Below are 17,643 nucleotides of genomic sequence, written 5' to 3' on the forward strand. Positions count from 1 at the left end.
AGCAGCACCATGATTCTTGCAGCAGTCACCTGGCAGGGTTGTCAGGAGCCCTCCCCCGCCCAGCCCCCCACCTTGCCTTGGGAGGAACAGAGATTAAGGGGTGGAGGATGTTCTGGTTGCAACTCAGAGAGTTCCCCACACTCATCATCTAGGTTGTTTGCCTAGTCAGAACTCAAAACATCCAGAATATTCAGGATGTACCCACCAAAACATCATGATGGGAAAGAGGGCAGCTTCCTCTTAACCCCCCTTGATGTTGACTAGTGTATCAAGGGCTCTCCCTGAATCTCCATGAGTTGCCCTCTACAGGAATATTTCCTCCTTCCTAGGCCCTGATCGAGCCTGGCTGGGAATACATAGCCAGATGAGGCAGGTCTGAAAAGGAGGAAGTGAGAGGGCTCATCCTTCCCACTCAAGGATGTCCCATGTTGCAGGTGGCCAGTTCTTGGCTCAGGATAGGAATGTGGGGGAGAAAAACCCTTGCGTGATGGGAAGGAAGTCCACTACAGCCCCTCTCTCCACCTTTTCTGTGCCTCCTGACCTCAGCCTGATTTATGTATGCATCTTTAAGATCCCTTACCTACCCCAAGGTTTAAGCAAAGATCTCAAATCACTACATCTGGCCAAATTAATAGCAGAGATATAAACACAATAGAAACACAGGGTCCTAGAGAAAATGAAGATGCTGAAGACAAGGCCAGAAGGCAAGCACCACTTCACATCAGTTTCTGGAACCATTGGGAAAGCGAGAGAATAAAAATTAGATTCTACGCTTCCAGCTGGGCTGTTTCTCAATGCCACTGAAGATTGGGAGTCTCTTCCAGACTCCAGAGGACAGAGGAACCTAAAAGAAGCATAAACCAAGGACACAAAAAGGGGTAGTGAGATAAGCTGAAGAGAGAGCAGCAGAGGGTGATGGTCAATTCAGGCAACAGCCTAAATTGGCATCCAAACCTTTTAGGCTAGGAACGCAGAATGCCCCGAATCCCTCACAGACGTGCCCATTCCCCACAAGACCTAGTCACTATGTCAACACACCTCACTGACTGGAGGTCTAGCAGGCAAAGAACTGTATCCTTCTCATAACGTCCACCCGCCCCAGGGACTGACTGAAGTCAGGGGTTGGGGGAGGGAGAAGCAGAGAGCAAAGCATGCGGGGGTGACTCACAGAGGTCCGTACCAAACTGAGAATGTCTGCTCGAATCCTCCATCATAGCCTGGCTCCCAGGACACGTTGGCAGTTGTCATGGAGACCTGGACCCGGACACTGCCCGGGGCATGGGGGCTGGTGCCTGGAGACCAAGTGGAGTGCTCTCAGACTGAAATGAACTGGGCCCAGTGAGCTGGGCACCCACAGTGGCACTGCGTAGTAGCAAAATGCAGTGCCTCAAGTGGAGCGCGGAATGGTGAGGGATGCTGAGGAGCTGATGCCCTGAGCAGTAGGACTGCAGAAGAAAAGCCATCCCACTGTGCCATAGAGTCCTTCTAGCAAGATATGGCACGAACATCAGGAACATGGCCAAAGGGAAACCAGAACCTTCGTCATCCCAGGCCAAAATCCTGTGCTCACCTGGCAAATACAGAAACACTCTCCCTCAAGGTCACAGTCCAAGCTAAAAAGCCCCTCTCCTATAAAGTTCTCTGGCCTCATGAAAGGTAGCCATATTCCACCCAAACATCAAAGTGAGAGGCAGCACAACACAACTATTAAGAACTTCTACTTGCCGGGGCGCCTGGGTGGCTCAGTCGGTTAAGCGTCCGACTTCAGCTCAGGTCACGATCTCACAGTCCGTGAGTTCGAGCCCCGCGTCGGGCTCTGGGCCGATGGCTCAGAGCCTGGAGCCTGCTTCCGATTCTGTGTCTCCCTCTCTCTCTGCCCCTCCCCCGTTCATGCTCTGTCTCTCTCTGTCTCAAAAATAAATAAACGTTAAAAAAAAAATTTTTTTTTAAAAAAGAACTTCTACTTGTGTTTGAGTCCGGGACCCAGCAGTTATTAGTGATGTGATGTTCGGCAAGGTGTGTGATCCATGCCAGCCTTGGTTTCAATGATGTACACTGGGGAAATATCAGCTCTCACCTCATAGGTTAAAAATGATAGGGCACCAACTGGGACAGAGCCTAAAACTGGTGGTAAATGCTTGAAGTGTTGGCCACTGTTACAACTAGCTATCAGTCCCCAGAGGGGCAGGCTACAAGCTGAGGTCTTAGGGACACACACCTCAGGCAAAAGAAGTGGGAACATAACCCCTGGCACCCAGGAAATGGGAACGCCAGTAACCTCCAGGCCAGGCCCAGCTGCTGGAGCTCAGCACACTGGTCCCCTCCCAGATCCCCCTCATTCCATTCTTCCAGCTCCCCTTCTAGGCCTAGACACAGTCGCTACTGCCCACACACATGCCTCATTTCTATGGGGGGTGTTGCTGGGTACATTTTGCCAGAAAAAGATCTCCCCAGGACAGACCCCATGTCACCTTCCCTTGTATAGAGTCCACAGAGGGCTAGGGTTACACATGGCAGGCTCCTGATTCAGGGGTGGGCCAGCTCAAGAAAGATGCCCAGAAAGGGTAGACAGTGTCCGGTGCCCAGACCACAGCCCTCCTGCCCACAGCCCCCGTACCGATGACGGTCAGGTGGGTACTGGCAGTGATGCTGGTGACCACGTTGGTGGCGATGCACTCCCACTCCCCGTGGTCCTCCTTACTCAGGGCTCGAAACTGGAGACTCCCGCTGGGCAGGGCATTGTGCTTGCTTCTGCTGGGCTTCCCTACCTTGGCCAAACAAGGGGGCAAAGAGGAAGGCAGGAGCGGGTCGGCAGGGGAGGAGCCGGGTCAGCAGGGAAGAAGAGAAGCCACCAACACATCAGAGGCTCAAGAACAGGAGGAGCAAGTGGTGCCCGAACATTCAGCCCGCACCCCCACTGCCCCTCCTCCAGAGCACCCATCACTCTAGAAGTCAGCCCCACTGCTCAGCACCTGGCCCGGTCACAACAGAGCACTACCAGGTCTTGTCCCTCCAGCACACTTCCCAAGAGCTCCAGAACCTGAAGGTACCTTTCTCCAAGTGATGACAGGGAAAGGGTCCCCTGCAGCAGCACAGGGGATAAGCAGCTCCCGGCCAGCCTCCTGCCTATACTCCCAGCCTGGTAGCACCGTAAAATACGGGGGGTCCTAGGGAGAGCACAGCAAGGCCATGAAGTCAATCATTTCAGCTTGCCCACTCCCATGGAGGCCACTCTCAGCCCTGGGCCTCACCTTCAGGACAAGCCGTGCAGGAGCAGACTGGCCCATGGTCCCCAAGGTGTTGTAAGGCACACAGGTGTAAGTGCCAAGAGCCTCCTCTGTGGCCTCCTCAATCCGAATAGAGCCATCCTCCATCAAGGTCCAACCCAGGTTCTGTCAGAGCACAGACAGCAAAACAGGGAGCAATGGTCAGGGGACAGAAGCTCGGTCCCAGCCCCCACCAGACCAGACCTAACTTCGCAGACCTGGACACAGCACCAGCTAGTGTGGGGTAAGGGGTTGTCTAAGTTCCCTGGGAGAATGGCAAAAGCTCTACTAGAGTGTAGACCTGCCACAGGAAGCAGCTCTTTGCTTTCTCAGAGTTTTTTGGTAGGACTAGAGGAATCCTACAGGGAACCAGACCCTCAGAGGCAGCAGCTCAGCATCAGGAGAGTCTCACTGTGACCGCACATGCATCTTTTCAGCACCTTCTCAACCTGCAGGGGGCGGCCATCTTTGTTCCACTTGACCACGGTGGCTGGTGGCTCTGCATCCACAGGGCATCGGATATAGCCGTGAATTCCCACGGGCACGTAGATGACAGGGGGCATGTTGAGGACACGGGCTGGATCTGTAAGAGGGGTAGCATGGGGTGGGAGAGAAGAAAGGCAGGAGGGCAGTCAAGGAGTGAGAGATCTAGGCAGGGGGCCAAGCCACCACATAAACCCCCGGGGTCTCATACAGACACTCCTACTCCAAGGAACTGCCATTCATACCCATCCACCCATTCAGTAAACACTGCCTATGTCCTCAGTGCTCACAACAGTGCCAGGTACCTGGACCACCATGAGGAACAAGACGGACAAAGCCCGGAGGCCACATCAGGCTGCCCCAGTGCAGTGTGGGCTGCTGGCGGCTTTTCATCTGCCCAGCCTACTGTATTCTTAAGAACTTCTGTTTCAAATGTCTGGAGGCACCCAAAGGCATGTTTTCACCTGCCTAAATCCCTAACACCCCTCAAATGCTCCTACACATGGACTGAACTGCAGACTAAGGACCCTGGATGTCCAGTTCCCCAGCCCCTAGACTCCAAACTCAAAGTCAACATTTGACCCTATCCTCCACCGACCATTCCTCATCCCAAGTGTCTCTTGGACACCAAGCAGCTCTCTCTCGCTCCACATCCTAAACCAAAAGTGGAACGTCAGTTCTACATTCTGTGTTCAGAGACATGACCACCAGTGGTTCTTTCCTCTCCTCTCCATTCTGCTAGCTGTCCAGCCCCTCTTGGCCTCAGTTTCCCTTCTGTGCAGCTGGAATACGGAATCAGCTTTGGCCACAGAATGGATGAAAGTTTCCCAGGAGAGCAGCAAAAGGAGCACATCCTGTGATGTGGGTGACTCATCACCTTTCCATTCTCCCCAATTTCCCCTGAGGGTGACCAGGAGAAAGATCCAGAACTTCCAGTGAGGCAGTGAGGATGAATGAGCTGGTATGTTTTAAGCATTTGGAGCTCTTCAGAGAACAGCATTACATAAATATCAGGCCGAGTTATATATTTAGACATAGCTTCCTTCTTTTGTATGTAGAGTTTTTTTTTTTTTTTTTTTTTTTTTTTTTTTTTTTTGCCTCCAAGATTTTCAAAGGGTTTATGAATGGGAAATACTCTGAACGCTGCTTTTTAGCAGAAATAAAGATCCTTGTCTCACCCACCTGAAAATCTCACCCCCCGGATTCCCTCTGAAGGCAAAAAGGAGGTAAAAAGGGACAAGCTGCAGTGGGTGATGGCACTGGGGAAAGACGCAGAAACCGCACACCCCTCTCAGCACAGAATGGCCCATGGTTTCATGGATGGGGGCCTTACTTTTGGTTACATTCCTCATCCTTCTGAAGACTACCCCTGCTGGTTCTCTCTCTGCCCCCTCCACCTTCTAGCCCAAGTGACATAGCTAGACAAGATGCTACTCCAAGTGGACTCTTCCCTGCCCTTAGCTCCTCCACATCTAGCACAGCTTGGGGCACATGGTAAGTCATGTTTAAATAGCTTCTTGACTTCCTTTTTCCTACTGCAGGTCAGGGTGGGACGTGCTTGATGTCCTGGGTCACACCACATAGCTTTCCTAGGGCCTCATAGCCCTTAAAAACTTAGACTCATCATACAGCATGCTAAAAGCCCTTTTTAAGTTGATGACAATGGAAGTGGAAAAATGATGCCTTTGTCCCCACAAGCAAAATCACTGCATGGAGAAGGAAACAATAAGCATGTGAGGTGAGAAGCTGGACAGGGCTCAAAGGTCCAGCTTGGCTCCACCACCACAGCGCCCACTCAGCAGTAGACAAGTGCAAACACCCAGCTGTGTGGAGTAGCTTTGGAGACCAGCCCCACTTCCTGGGGTCATCAACTGTCCTTCTGCTTGTTCTCAGCTCACATGCTGACCAGGGCATCTCTAGGCTATTGAACTTCTCACCCAGCCACGGCATGCCCTTGCGGGTGAGCAGTCTTCCCACACTAGCCCTCAAGTGATGAAAAGCCTGTCACCTACGGTAACCAGGCAGGGCCTTTGTTGTCTGAGTGACAGGGCCATCCACAAATCAAAAGAAAGAAATTAATCCTCATTACTCATCCTTCTGTCTCTTTCTCACAATGATCAGCTTGCCAGGGGGTGGGAAAGCATCGACTACACTGCCGGATTCAAGATTAGCAAACTGAATTATTGCACTTGCACAAAAGCCCTCAATTGTTCTGGCATGAGGATCAGCTCATCCATTTGGATCTCTGACCACCCTAGAGAAGAGCTAGAAGAAAGCCAAGAGGGAGCCAGATGCTGGCAGAACTAGATCAAGTCACCCCAGAAGAGGGTTCTGTCCCCTTCACTCCAAACAGCTGTCCACAGTGGGGGAAGGCATAGAGCTGGCAGGAAATCTAACTCTACTTCAGCTTCACCTACACTCCCTCATATACCTGAGAAAAAAAAGGACCAGAGACCATCTCATTCAACATCCAGAGAGAGGAGTTGGCTAGCATTCAATACAAAGACAACTGCTCAAAAGGTCTACCGATCCTTGAATCCAACCTAAGCTTGTTGACTGATGGAATGAATCAGTTAACACTTGTAGTGATGCCTGGCCCATAGAGGACACCCAGCAAGCACTGTTTCACCTCAATTGACCAGCCCAAGTCTTGGCCTCATGTTGGGCTATCCCTGCTTCCTGTCATTCCTCTGCCCACATTCCCTCAAATGACACTCGGTCTCTTACTATCCTCCAGCCTCCAGTCTGGCTAATGTGGCTTGGATCTTCCGGAACCCCCACCACGTGTTGCTCTCCCTATCCCTACTCACACTGCACAGTTAAGTATGCTGAGGCAGAAGGGGAGCGCCCCAGGCTGTTGCTAGGAACACAGGTGTATTTCCCTGCATCCTCAGGTTTCACCCGGAAGATGATCAGGGTCCCATCGATCAGGATCCGCACTCTCAACTTCAGGTCACTACAAACACACAAAGAGACAAGGAGGGGTGGGGGAAGAGGGTCTTCCATGAGACAGTGGAGCAAGGCAGCGAGGAGTCCCCTCTCTGTGAACGAGGCAAGGAGAGCCAGAGCCTCCTCATATTCCTGGCCCATCTCAAGAACACTCTGTGCAGACACTGGCCTTGCATGAGGGACAGATTAGACCTCCCCTCTGCAAGCTCCTAGAGCCCAAGAGCAGCCTGCAGTAGCCCCTGCTTAGAGGCCTTGCCCCTGGGAGGCCTGGTGTCTGGGGACCCCACTGAGAGGGCAGGGCAGCATGCTCACTTCTGGAAGTAGACGTTCTCGTCCTGCCAATACCAGGTGTAGGTAAGGTTGCCGGGATACGCCTCTGCCCGGCAGGTGAGCAGAGCATCCTGGGATATGTTGACAGTGATGTTCTCAGGAGGGGAAACGATGAAGGGAGGCCCTAGGGAATAGGAAATAAACATAACCTTACCTGGTATGGGAGGGGAGCACAGCAGTGCTGGGACCTCCCAGGAAGCTCTGAGAGGTCTCAGCAAGCAGTGCCTAAACTCCAGGAGGGAGCTGGAGGGTAGCACTGGTTCAAGAGGCAACAGCACAACCCTGGGCAGTCGCCACAGAGATGCTTCCAGCTACTGCTAGCACTCACGTTCTTACTCTCCTTACAGGTCCCAGAGATGCAAAAAGTCCTGGGGTGTGACCACAGTGAGCCCCAGCCCCCTGAACCAGCTGCAGGACACTCTTGTTGGTGTATACCTGCACCCTGCCTCCATGCACAAGCTCCCCAAACCAGCCATCTCACCCCTAGACACATAGACATACATACCCCTTCCTGCTCATCCTTCTCTCCAGCAGAACCTGAGCAGGGGACATGTATGAGGGACAAAGGCCACTCTTTTCAATCCAGAGCAAGGAATAATCTTGCTTCTAAAGGAGTTAAAAGGCTTGTGCTGCTTATCAGCCAGAGGTCAAGAGGGCAGATTTGGGGAGAGGAGGCAGGGGGATAGCAGAGTAAACAGAGAGTGAAATCCCAGAACTCCCTGGTGCTAGCTTTCCAGATAGGCCACAGCTGCCACTTGGCTCTCTCCTGAGAGTGGGCAACTCTTCTCCAATCTACAAAGGGACCTCTGGTCCATGCTGCCACTCAACACTCCAAGTCAGAAGGAGGCAGAAAGAACATGTATCTCAGCAGGCCTGGCAGCCCAGACAGCCACCACTAGCTCTCACCCGCTCCTTCAGCAGGCAGCAGGTGGGAGGCAAAGAGGGTGGATGGGCTCAGTACAAAGAGATTCTGCCATCCTGACGCTAGTCCTTCTGGGGCATACTGGGGCCCCAGGCAGGGAAGACTGGCATTTCCCAGTGCTGACCATGCAGACCCCAGCTTTGCCAAATGCCCTCAGTGTTATTTTAAATGTCTGAGGCTTGGATTGAATTCCTATCTTTATTTATTGAAGCCGTCACTAACAGGGTGGAAACCTAAGGGAGGTCTTCTCCCCTGGGGAAGATGGAGGTACAGCAGGACACTACTCAGACAGAGTAACCATCAACATGGTGCCTCCTGTCATCCCGTGTGATGGCCACAACAGGCCACCATGGGCACTCGGGCTATGAACTACACAATGCTCAGGGGGAGCCCAACCCCACTCCTCATGAGCTGCCCATCTCTCCACCTACCTCAGCTGTGCCAGTCGTGCCCTGGGCAAACCCCTCTGCAGCTCAGATGGGATGGAAGTCCCTGTAAAAGGTCTGAGGCATGAAGAAGCCAGAGAAATCTCTCTTACCTTGGACAAGCAGATGGGTGGTATGAACAGCCTCCCCCTGGATACTGTATGCGCGACAGGTGTAGGCACCTCTGTCCTCCCTACTGACCGATGTCACTGTCAGGCTGCCATCACTCACCTGGGGCCAAAGAGAGATGGAGCTCAGCACCCACACTGGGGCCCCACCAGGGGCTATCTCCTCAGGCAGAGATAGCCTCAGGGCTCATGCACTAGGGGGATATGGAGCCAGGCACTCCGTTCATCTCCCTTCAACCACAGACACCAACAAGGCTGCCTGCTGTGCAATGTTACTGGTCACATGAAGCAGGGGACCACCGTGGAGAGGGAGGAGGCAAAGGAAGGGCAAGCAAGGAGAAGTGCAGCAGCCCCAATGGAGAACCACACTTACCTGGTATTTCCCACTAGCACCTAGGAGTGTCCCCTCCTTCAGCCATGTGACAATGGGCTTGGGGTTCCCAAAAGCTGTGCAGGTCATGGTAACACTGCCGCCCTCCTTGGCCTCGATGTACTGGGGGGGTGTTTCCGTAAAGGTGGGAGGAGCTGCAGAGAGATGCAGGGTGGGATTAGCCAGGCTACCGCCCTGCATGCAGTGCCCACCCACGCTAGGCACCATGGCCATTGTGTTCATACTTAACCTTCTGCGAGGTGCTAGGATAAAGGAAGGAAGGGGGACACAAGTAAAATCCTCTGTGCCTGAGTTTTACAGGAGAAGAGGAGACCTGAATTTCAAAGTCAGTCTGGCTGGGTGCAAATTCTAATATTCTCCCATTGTTCTTGGCTAATTCCCAATAAACAAATATTTGCTGAGCACCTACAAGGAGGCCACCATGCTCAGCACTAAGGACAAAGCGATAAACAGCACAGCTCCCATGACTTGCAGAGCACACACTTGCTACTAGCTCCAGACTGTTCCATCACCCCCCACTCCAGTCTTTCACCTAAAGATCATCCCTGATACTCCAACTTCCTTAACCCCAGCCCAGTCAGGCCCCATATTTCCAGGATGTCTCCCACCTGAGCTCCATCTAGGCCTACTACAGACCACAGGCCATGGTGACAAGGAATCTCACTCTTCCAGATTAGGCAGAGAAAATTTTCCACCTTCTTCCTTTTCTGGCATCCAGACAGAAAGACAGCCCACTCTGCAGATTACTCCTTTTTTAATTTTCTTCTGATTATGCCAGGTTATCCCCACACTACCACCTGCATTGTTGTAGTTTTGACCAATATCCATCCTGTTTGGATAATCAACTGTTCAGAGACTCAGTCTCATCAGTCTTAGCTGCTTGTAGAGGCAATCAGATCAATCTTAACCTCTTGGACTTTCATTGCTTTTGAAGTGACAAGAAGGGGCCCCACTTTTAACCTTGAGTCCTAGGGTTCACAATGCCTGGCTGAGGCAGGACATTTTTAGCTCATCTCAAGGTACCCAAAGGTCAAGACCAAGTTACAGTGCAGCCTGCCACTAGTTGGGTAACCCTGGACAAGTTACTCAGCCTCTCTGGGCTTTACCCAAATCTGGCCCCCTCCAGTATTGAGGTGAGGAATAAGTGAGATACGGTTTGTGAAAGGGATCTTGTGAATGTAGATACGTGTGAAATGTTGGTTATTTTGCCATGACTATCATCATTGTCATCTCCCCAGAAACATCTGAGGCATCAGTGAGAAGCTTTGAGGGGCGCCTGGGTGGCTCACACAGTTGAGTGTCCAACTTCAGCTCAGGTCATGATCTCACAGTTTGTGAGTTCAAGCCCTACGTTGGGCTCACTGCTGTCAGCCTGGAGTCTGCTTCAGATCCTCTGTCCCCCTCTCTCCCTGCTCCTCCCTGGCTCACACTCTCTCTCAAAACTAAAATAAACATTTTAAAAAGAGAGAAAGAAGCTTTGAGATAGGTGTCACCTCTCCAGACAGCGTTGCCCCGAAAACCAGTCAGAGTGCTTTGAGGTTTGGTACTGTCTGCCCCCTGCTCTGCCAACCTCGTCTGCTACCATATACCCCTTCACTGTGCTCTAGCCAACCTGGCCATCTTTGTCTTTCTCAAATGTGCTAAGAATGTCTGACCTCAGGGCCTTTGCATTTGCTGCCCTCTCTGTACCCAGACCTCACTCCTTTGGTTCATGCAAATCTTCGCTAAAATGCTATCTCTGCCTTAAGTGGTCAGCCCATCTAAGATAGCACTTCTAACATTCTCTACCCCCTTAGACTATTTTATTTTCTTTAAAGTACTGATCACTGACTCTCCCTGAGAACAAAGATCTTTTCAGTAAATCACACTGCATGCCTGGCTTTTAGCACAGTTCCTAGCTTGTAACAGAGCACTCAACAAATGTCTGCTGAATGGATGAATGAATTAAATGTACATAAATACACACACCTACAGACCAACACAAATTCAAACACATAAAACTTCCTAGTAACAAGACCATGGCAACACCACTTTCTTCCATCATTTCCAAAGCCCTTAACTCAGTGTGGGCACACAGAGGGCACTTGGAGAGTGAATACTGAGTGAATTAAGAAGCATAGTTCATCACACACAAAACACACACAATGGACACCTTCAAGCACATCAATACTCATCCAGCATCTAATATAATAAAAATGATGGCAAAAACCATCCCAAATCCTTATAAAGGGATTCTGGAATTCTAGCTTCCAGGCCTCTCGTGCTGCTCTGGAATGTGTGCTCATCTCCAACAGAGCCCCTCTTGCCAGGCCTGTCCCTGGAAATATAGCCACAGCCTCATTACCTCTGGTGTCAAGCTTAAAAGAAAAGATAATAAATTAAATTATGTCCTGAAGTGACAAATTAATTACTAATTACATAATTACTTTATTATTTAGGTGCTAATCAGGAAAGTGCTTTGAACGATCTCGAGTTTTCAGGAAAACAATGGTTTGACTCTCAATTATTTACAGAATTAGGTGTTAGCTTGCCAGCTGCATTTCTAGGCTTAATTCTTTTTTACAAGTGCTCTATAATTAATAGTGCAGGTTAGAAATAGACTGGCCTCTCCTCCAAGTAATTCACCAATGTAAAGCAAGACTTGGCTTGGGCTTTTTGTGTATTTTATGTGATAAAGGAATAATTGGGTCTGTTTCCACCCAACTGGTCTTTAAGAAAACACAGAAGGAGATTGAGACCATTTGTAATTCTAATTTTTCACTGGCCTTTCATTTTCCAAAGGTGATCTCTGTCAGAAAATGCCTGACACTAAACATTCTAGTTTGGAAGCAATGGAATGCTGGCACTCCAGACTCTTTCCTTCCATAATGGAAATATTTATGCTGGAAGGAACCTCAGAACTGGGGGTGAAAGCAGGAGGGAATAAAGAGAGACAGCTCTCTCACCTTCAAATGTGTCTGCTCTAATCTATCCACTTGGGAGGCAGGCTCCTTGGTAAGGGCAAAGCCCCAGTTTAAACCCTGGAGCAGATGAGGGAACATTCTTAGCTTTTCTGGCCAACACTTTCTATAAACAACCTCTATGAATGCACTGACTCTCCATCTGGGCATCTGGGCATGCTGTTCCCTCTGCATGGAATACCCCTGCACCCGGCTAACTCCTCCTCCCTAGTTGGGTCTCTGCACAGGAGTCCTTCCCTCAAAGAAGTTCTCCCTCCTTTGTTCTCCCAAAGCCCATATTGCAATTTTCTCTGGACTTACTGCCTCTGGAAGTTTCCTTAAAGCTGAGTCTGGATTGGGCCCATTGCTGTGTCCCCAGAGCCTGCCACAGAGCAAATATCCAAGATGTGTGTGTGTGTGTGTGTGTGTGTGTGTGTGTGTGTGTGTGTTACTTCCCTTTATTTACAAAATCTACAAAAAGCACTCCAGCCTGATCTCCAGGCCCAGGATATACAGGTTACTCATGTAAATACTAAAAGCCAAGACTCAAGATGTGTTATGAATGGATAATTATTGGTGAGTTTACAAGAACTTTCAAACTACTACAGTCCTCTGCATCTTCCAGTCTGAGGACCTTCCTGTATACCACCTCCCTGCCACTACTATTTCATTTGATTTCATCTTTTTTCTCTCTTGAGAAAGAGAATGGCCAACATCTGACCCACATGTAATTAATGTCACAGACACTGTGCAGGACACTTTCTTACACAGCATTTCATCTGATCTTCACAACAGCTCTGCAAACAGGCATTGGTTTTGGTAACTGAGGGAGTTGATGCCCAGAGAGTTGCCTGGGATCTTACAGCTACTGAATGCATGAAATAAACCAAACCTTTTCAAGGCCTTCTCCCATGCTTATTCCACTCTAAGTCATTGTGAATTCTCACAGAACCAATTCCCACTCGTGCAAACTAATATAGAGATGTAATACAACACACAATCTCCAACTAAATTCTACCTTCCTGTCACGTGAGTGCCTACTGAACACCTGATGTCTCAGGTCACTGAAGTGGGCGCTGCCAGGAGGACATGAAGGGAAAACAAGGTGGTTCTTGGAGATTACAGCCCAGTTTAGAAAGGGCATAAGAGAGAAAGAAAGCAACGTGGGGACTCTTGGCTCGGTGTTCAATCAGCGAAGCTTTTAGCAGCAGATTTACCTTCCTAATTATGTTTTGCTTGGGCTAATATTAAGATGAGTTTTCATTCTCGGCACACACAACAGCTGGCATCAAAAGGAGGTGACTCAAAAGCTTGCTATGTGGTGGGGACAGCCCACCCAAGACTTAAAGTAAGCCTCCAATCAGTCTCTTTGGACTGACTGAGGGGAGCCAACTATATCTAATGGGTTGGGCAGCCTAGACCAACACTGTTCTAGGACCACCATCGTTAACTCTGCTCTTCTCAGATAACAGTGCCCTGGCTAAAATACTCTGTTCTTTCAGGACCCTGGAGAGGTTCTCAAGCCAAGGAACATGGTCTGGCCCCCTTGGGAGGAATGACCCAACCCCACAAGGTAGGGCAGAGAGAGCCATCCTTCAGAGCAGATCAATACTATGAGAAACTTCCAAGCCAGGAACAACATCAATTTCTCTCTCCCAACCACAGCATCTATAGTCACAGATATCAAAACCACAAGGACCCAAGCTCTGTGTGGCACATCCAAAGCATATATGCCACTTCTCCAGATTTTTCTCCACAGTTCCAGCTTCTCCTGGCTCCTCTAGAGTATCTCTTCCCAAGTAAGGACTCCCAGGGACATAAGAGAGACTCTCTTGTGGAATGCACGCAGAGGGCCCAACCCCTGGTGTGGTCACAGCCTTAGAATCAGGCCCCCAGCCTGCACCAGCACTGGGAACTCAACTAAGTCACTTGGGCCTCTGCAAAGGGCTTTGTTGCCTTTTCCCAAACACTTGAAAAGCATCAACACATAGCAGTTAACTTAACTGAACTATAATAACTGATAGTCATTAAAACGGTTACTCTTCACAGGATTCTTACATTTTCTTAGACAGTAAACCCAGCACAAGAAGGGACCATGTCTGGGTTGGCTCACCATCATTTCTCTTCCCCTAGTGCAAGGCTAGGCACACAACAGACACTCATTACATATCACTCAAATGAACATATTTAACAAGGAACCAAGATATTAACCTAAAAAGGAAAATGGTTATGGTGGGGCTCCAGAAATCCCACTAGAGCAAGAAGCCATTATTTGGACTAGCAGGGTCTTCCCAAGGCTGGGAAATGGTGCCAGAGGGTATAAACTGGGCTTCGACAAAGCCTTAAACCTCCTGGTTCCAAGAACCAGCTACCTACCTCCCTCTGAGGAACTCTGACTCCACCACCCACAGCAAACCCCACTTCGTGCTCAGGGAGCTGCTCCTCCTATGCACCTCTGTTAACCCAAGGCTCTAGGAAGACAACTGAAGGGGCGTAGGAGGTGAGAGCTACTAATGCAATGGGGCCCGGCCCTGATGAGGCTCCTCTTTGTGGCAGAGATTTGGGGCAGGAATAGTGGCTTCGCCTAAAGCAGGTCCTCAGAGAGCAGTCTTCTGGGTCATCTCCCACCCGCCCAGCCCCAGGAATAAGCCCATACACACCATTGATGGTAAGGTGGACCCAGCTACCATTGTGAAAGGTGTCATATTGTTGGTCCAGCATGAGCACTTTGCACTCGTACCAGCCCTGGTCCTCAGAGCGAACCTGCTCCAGTCGCAGGGATGCTTTATCATGAAGACTTGCCCGGCCTGCAGGAAGAAAGTGGACAAAAGCCCAGGAGGCCATCAGGGTGAGGCTAGCAGTGTGACACCTGCCAAAGGCAGAGGACCCATTGTAACCTTCAAGCCATTTCCCATGATAGGACCCCAAAATAACACCTCGCACCAATCCCAGGCAGTAGGCTGAAAGGAAAAGGCACGCAGCCTTGCCGTGGAGCCACTCTCCCAGTCTCGGCTGGCCCAGCCCCACTGCAACTGTAACTCTGGGTTTGGCCCTGGGAAGAACCTCAGTCCCTCAGAATACTCCTATTCTTTTGGAGATCTCTTGGGATAAAGGAAAGGCATGGGGGATGCAGAGCTGAAGAAAGAGAGTGGGAGGGAGCGAGGGAGGGAAGCAAAGGTGCAAATAGAAGAAGGTGAGGTATGGGACTCTAGAGCAGGCCCTAAACCTCAATTCAGGCTGAGTGACATCCTTCTCCCACCTGATTCCCCACCACCAGCATCTCTCTGCCTGTCTTCCCTATGGTAAAGCAGAGGAAAGGCAGGCCAGGGACCAGGGTGGAGAGGTCCCCTCCAGGTGCTGCTGCCCATGCCTGAGGCACTGCACATCTAGCCAGAACCCAGTGTCCCCAAGAGCTAAGACGCCAGAGCCCATAAGCCCAAGAATGAGGACAGGGCTGGCAAGCAGAGCAAAGGCCCCCCAGCTACCCTCCTTAACTCCATCCTCCTCCCCATTAGGAGGCCATCTTTGTCTCACTCATGGTGATGAGATGGTAAGAATTGAGGCAGGAGCAAGCAGAATGGGAGTCTAAAATGAGGATACAAAGCAGCCCTCAGGGTCCACCTTCCCCTCACCCACCACCTCAGCCCAGCCCTCAATGCCATGTCACCACCTTCTCAGTTTTCATCCTGTCTCAACACTGACAATCTGCCTAAAAACCAGAGCATCAAATGGCCAAAAACAGAGTGAGAGAGAGAGATAAATGGAAGCTTTCTGAGAGATGCAAATCAGACCTCAGAAGTCTGACCTCAAAGTCCTGCCAGCTTCCTGTCTTCCATTAAAATTCCAGCACACATATGCACACGTGCATGCACACACTCCTACACGCATGCATGTCCCATGCTCTCCTCCCTGGCAGGCTGGCAGACAGGCACTGGCAGTGACTCACAGTGAGGCCCCTTCTGGCAGGTGGAACCACAGAGCAAGACACCAAGGGGACCAGGAGGAGAGAGGCTGGAGCAGCAGAGGAAGCAGACAGCAGGTGCAAGCCACAGCCACAGCACTGCCCGGACCAGCCTCAGACATTTACTTCCACTGCTCACGGATGGGATGAGGCCCCAACTTCAGAGCTAGAGGGAGGGAGTGGGCAAAGGCAGACAGAACAAAGTCTACAGTGCCACCAGCACACGTGGCCAAGGGCAGCAGGGCTCTGACTCAGCTTCTTTCTGCACAGAGCTCCCCTTCTGCCAAGCTCTCCTCCCCTGCATGGTGGGCTCTCTAGGCTTCCCTGTCCTTACTCCTGCCTCTGCCCCTACACATCCATAGCTGTGCAGTGATGCTTTGTGTCTGTACCACCTCCTCTTCCCTCTCCTCCCCACCACTTAATTAAAACCTACCAAAGTGCAAACGATGGGAGGAAAGAGGCAGAGACTATGGAGAAAAGATAACAGACCAGTCAGAAAGATAAGAAGCAATAGAAAGGCAGGAGGAAGAGTGCCATGACCATAACCACTGAGAGCAAAAACCAGGAGAGGAAACAAGCAGCCCCCTGCAGCCCAGAACTTACCTGCATACTCAGGGTCCACATGAGGGGGATAGTAGCCAAACTTGATGAAGATAGGGATGGGCACCCCAAACTTGAACCACTCCACGACATAGGGCGGGGGCTGTCCCGTCACTGGGTGAATCACGTCGCATCGCAGGACCACGCCCTCACCGGCTCTCGCAGTAACAAACTCAGGCTCCTCTCGAAGGCCGTGGGCAGCTAATGGGTCAGCAGAGTTGGGATGCACAAAGGGAAATGACAAGGAGATCCTGCCCCAGCCGCCCAAGAGGCAGCCCCTTGCCCATGTCTAGGGACCTCTGCATTCCCACTTCCTCCCCAAGGCCAGCGGCCCACCCCAGCCCTCCTCCTGAAAAGTAGTCCAGTCACTTCCCAGAAGGTCCCCAATACATTTTTAACCCCCTTAATCCCCTCTCTGCTCATACCTCCCACAGCTCTGGGGGCCCCAGCTATCCATGAACCTGAGACAGGTAGGAAGGGGAGAAGAGGAGAGAGAAGCAGTTCTTTCCAGTCCTGCATGCCAAACCTTCCCTCCCCAATCCCAAAGAGCAGATCCATGACCATATCCTCCTCCTTTGAACTCCCAACAGTCCTAAGGAGTCTGGCTACTGAGAAAGTAAAGGGGCCTCAGCCTCTCTGTGGAGACCTGCAGCCTGGGTTACAGAAGCCTGCTGTAGCGGAGGGTAAACATGGAATCTCTTCCTGTGCAGGATGCTTCCCACCAGAGCCTGGTAGGAGCTGCAGAGCCAGCCTCCTCCTACGCCCCACCCCCAGCTCAGCCTGATGTTCACAGCACAAAACAAGAGTACTCCATACAGGAGCAGGGGAATCCCTAACAAGCTGAGCAGAGGCTGCTCATGGCAACACCAGAGGGAAAACCCCACAGGCCTGACTAGCCTCTCCAGGCTCCTCCCTCCCACGCCCCACCGCACCTGCTACAAAGAGGGGAACAGAAGGGTCCTCCAGCCCTCCAAATTCCAAGCCCAAGACATCACCATTAGGATAGCAGTATGCTGGGGGCAGAGCAGGGATCCTGGGGCTGCTAAATTCAGCCAGCTATGGAGAAATCACCCCACCTTTAGTAGATGATAAAACATATGGCTGGATAGGGTGCACCTATCCTCTTGGCAGCAGAAGGGCAAAGTGGAGAGAGACCCATCCCCACCCACAAGCTGGAGGACACAGAGGACAGGCTAACTCAGGCACTGCTTCTCTCACTGGTCAGCCTGTTCATGAGCCCCTACAGGAG

At 51.1% G+C, this 17,643-nt stretch overlaps 1 protein-coding gene across 1 annotated transcript in view; it reads right to left on the reverse strand.

The window, feature by feature from the left end:
* Positions 1 to 17,643, reverse strand: part of IGSF9B (immunoglobulin superfamily member 9B) — a 46,878-nt gene that overhangs the window by 19,336 nt on the left and 9,899 nt on the right. Inside the window, exons 2-12 of the mRNA XM_042958851.1 lie at positions 16,398 to 16,595; positions 14,494 to 14,640; positions 8,877 to 9,028; positions 8,489 to 8,606; positions 7,011 to 7,152; positions 6,560 to 6,705; positions 3,707 to 3,849; positions 3,252 to 3,392; positions 3,051 to 3,167; positions 2,618 to 2,768; positions 1,169 to 1,292 (exon numbers count right to left, since the gene is read on the reverse strand). Of these exons, the coding sequence (XP_042814785.1) occupies positions 1,169 to 1,292; positions 2,618 to 2,768; positions 3,051 to 3,167; positions 3,252 to 3,392; positions 3,707 to 3,849; positions 6,560 to 6,705; positions 7,011 to 7,152; positions 8,489 to 8,606; positions 8,877 to 9,028; positions 14,494 to 14,640; positions 16,398 to 16,595 (1,579 nt within the window). The remainder of the gene's footprint in view (positions 1 to 1,168; positions 1,293 to 2,617; positions 2,769 to 3,050; positions 3,168 to 3,251; positions 3,393 to 3,706; positions 3,850 to 6,559; positions 6,706 to 7,010; positions 7,153 to 8,488; positions 8,607 to 8,876; positions 9,029 to 14,493; positions 14,641 to 16,397; positions 16,596 to 17,643) is intronic.

This window comes from Panthera tigris, chromosome D1, assembly GCF_018350195.1.
Source record: "Panthera tigris isolate Pti1 chromosome D1, P.tigris_Pti1_mat1.1, whole genome shotgun sequence".
Classification (NCBI taxonomy): Eukaryota; Metazoa; Chordata; class Mammalia; order Carnivora; family Felidae; genus Panthera; species Panthera tigris.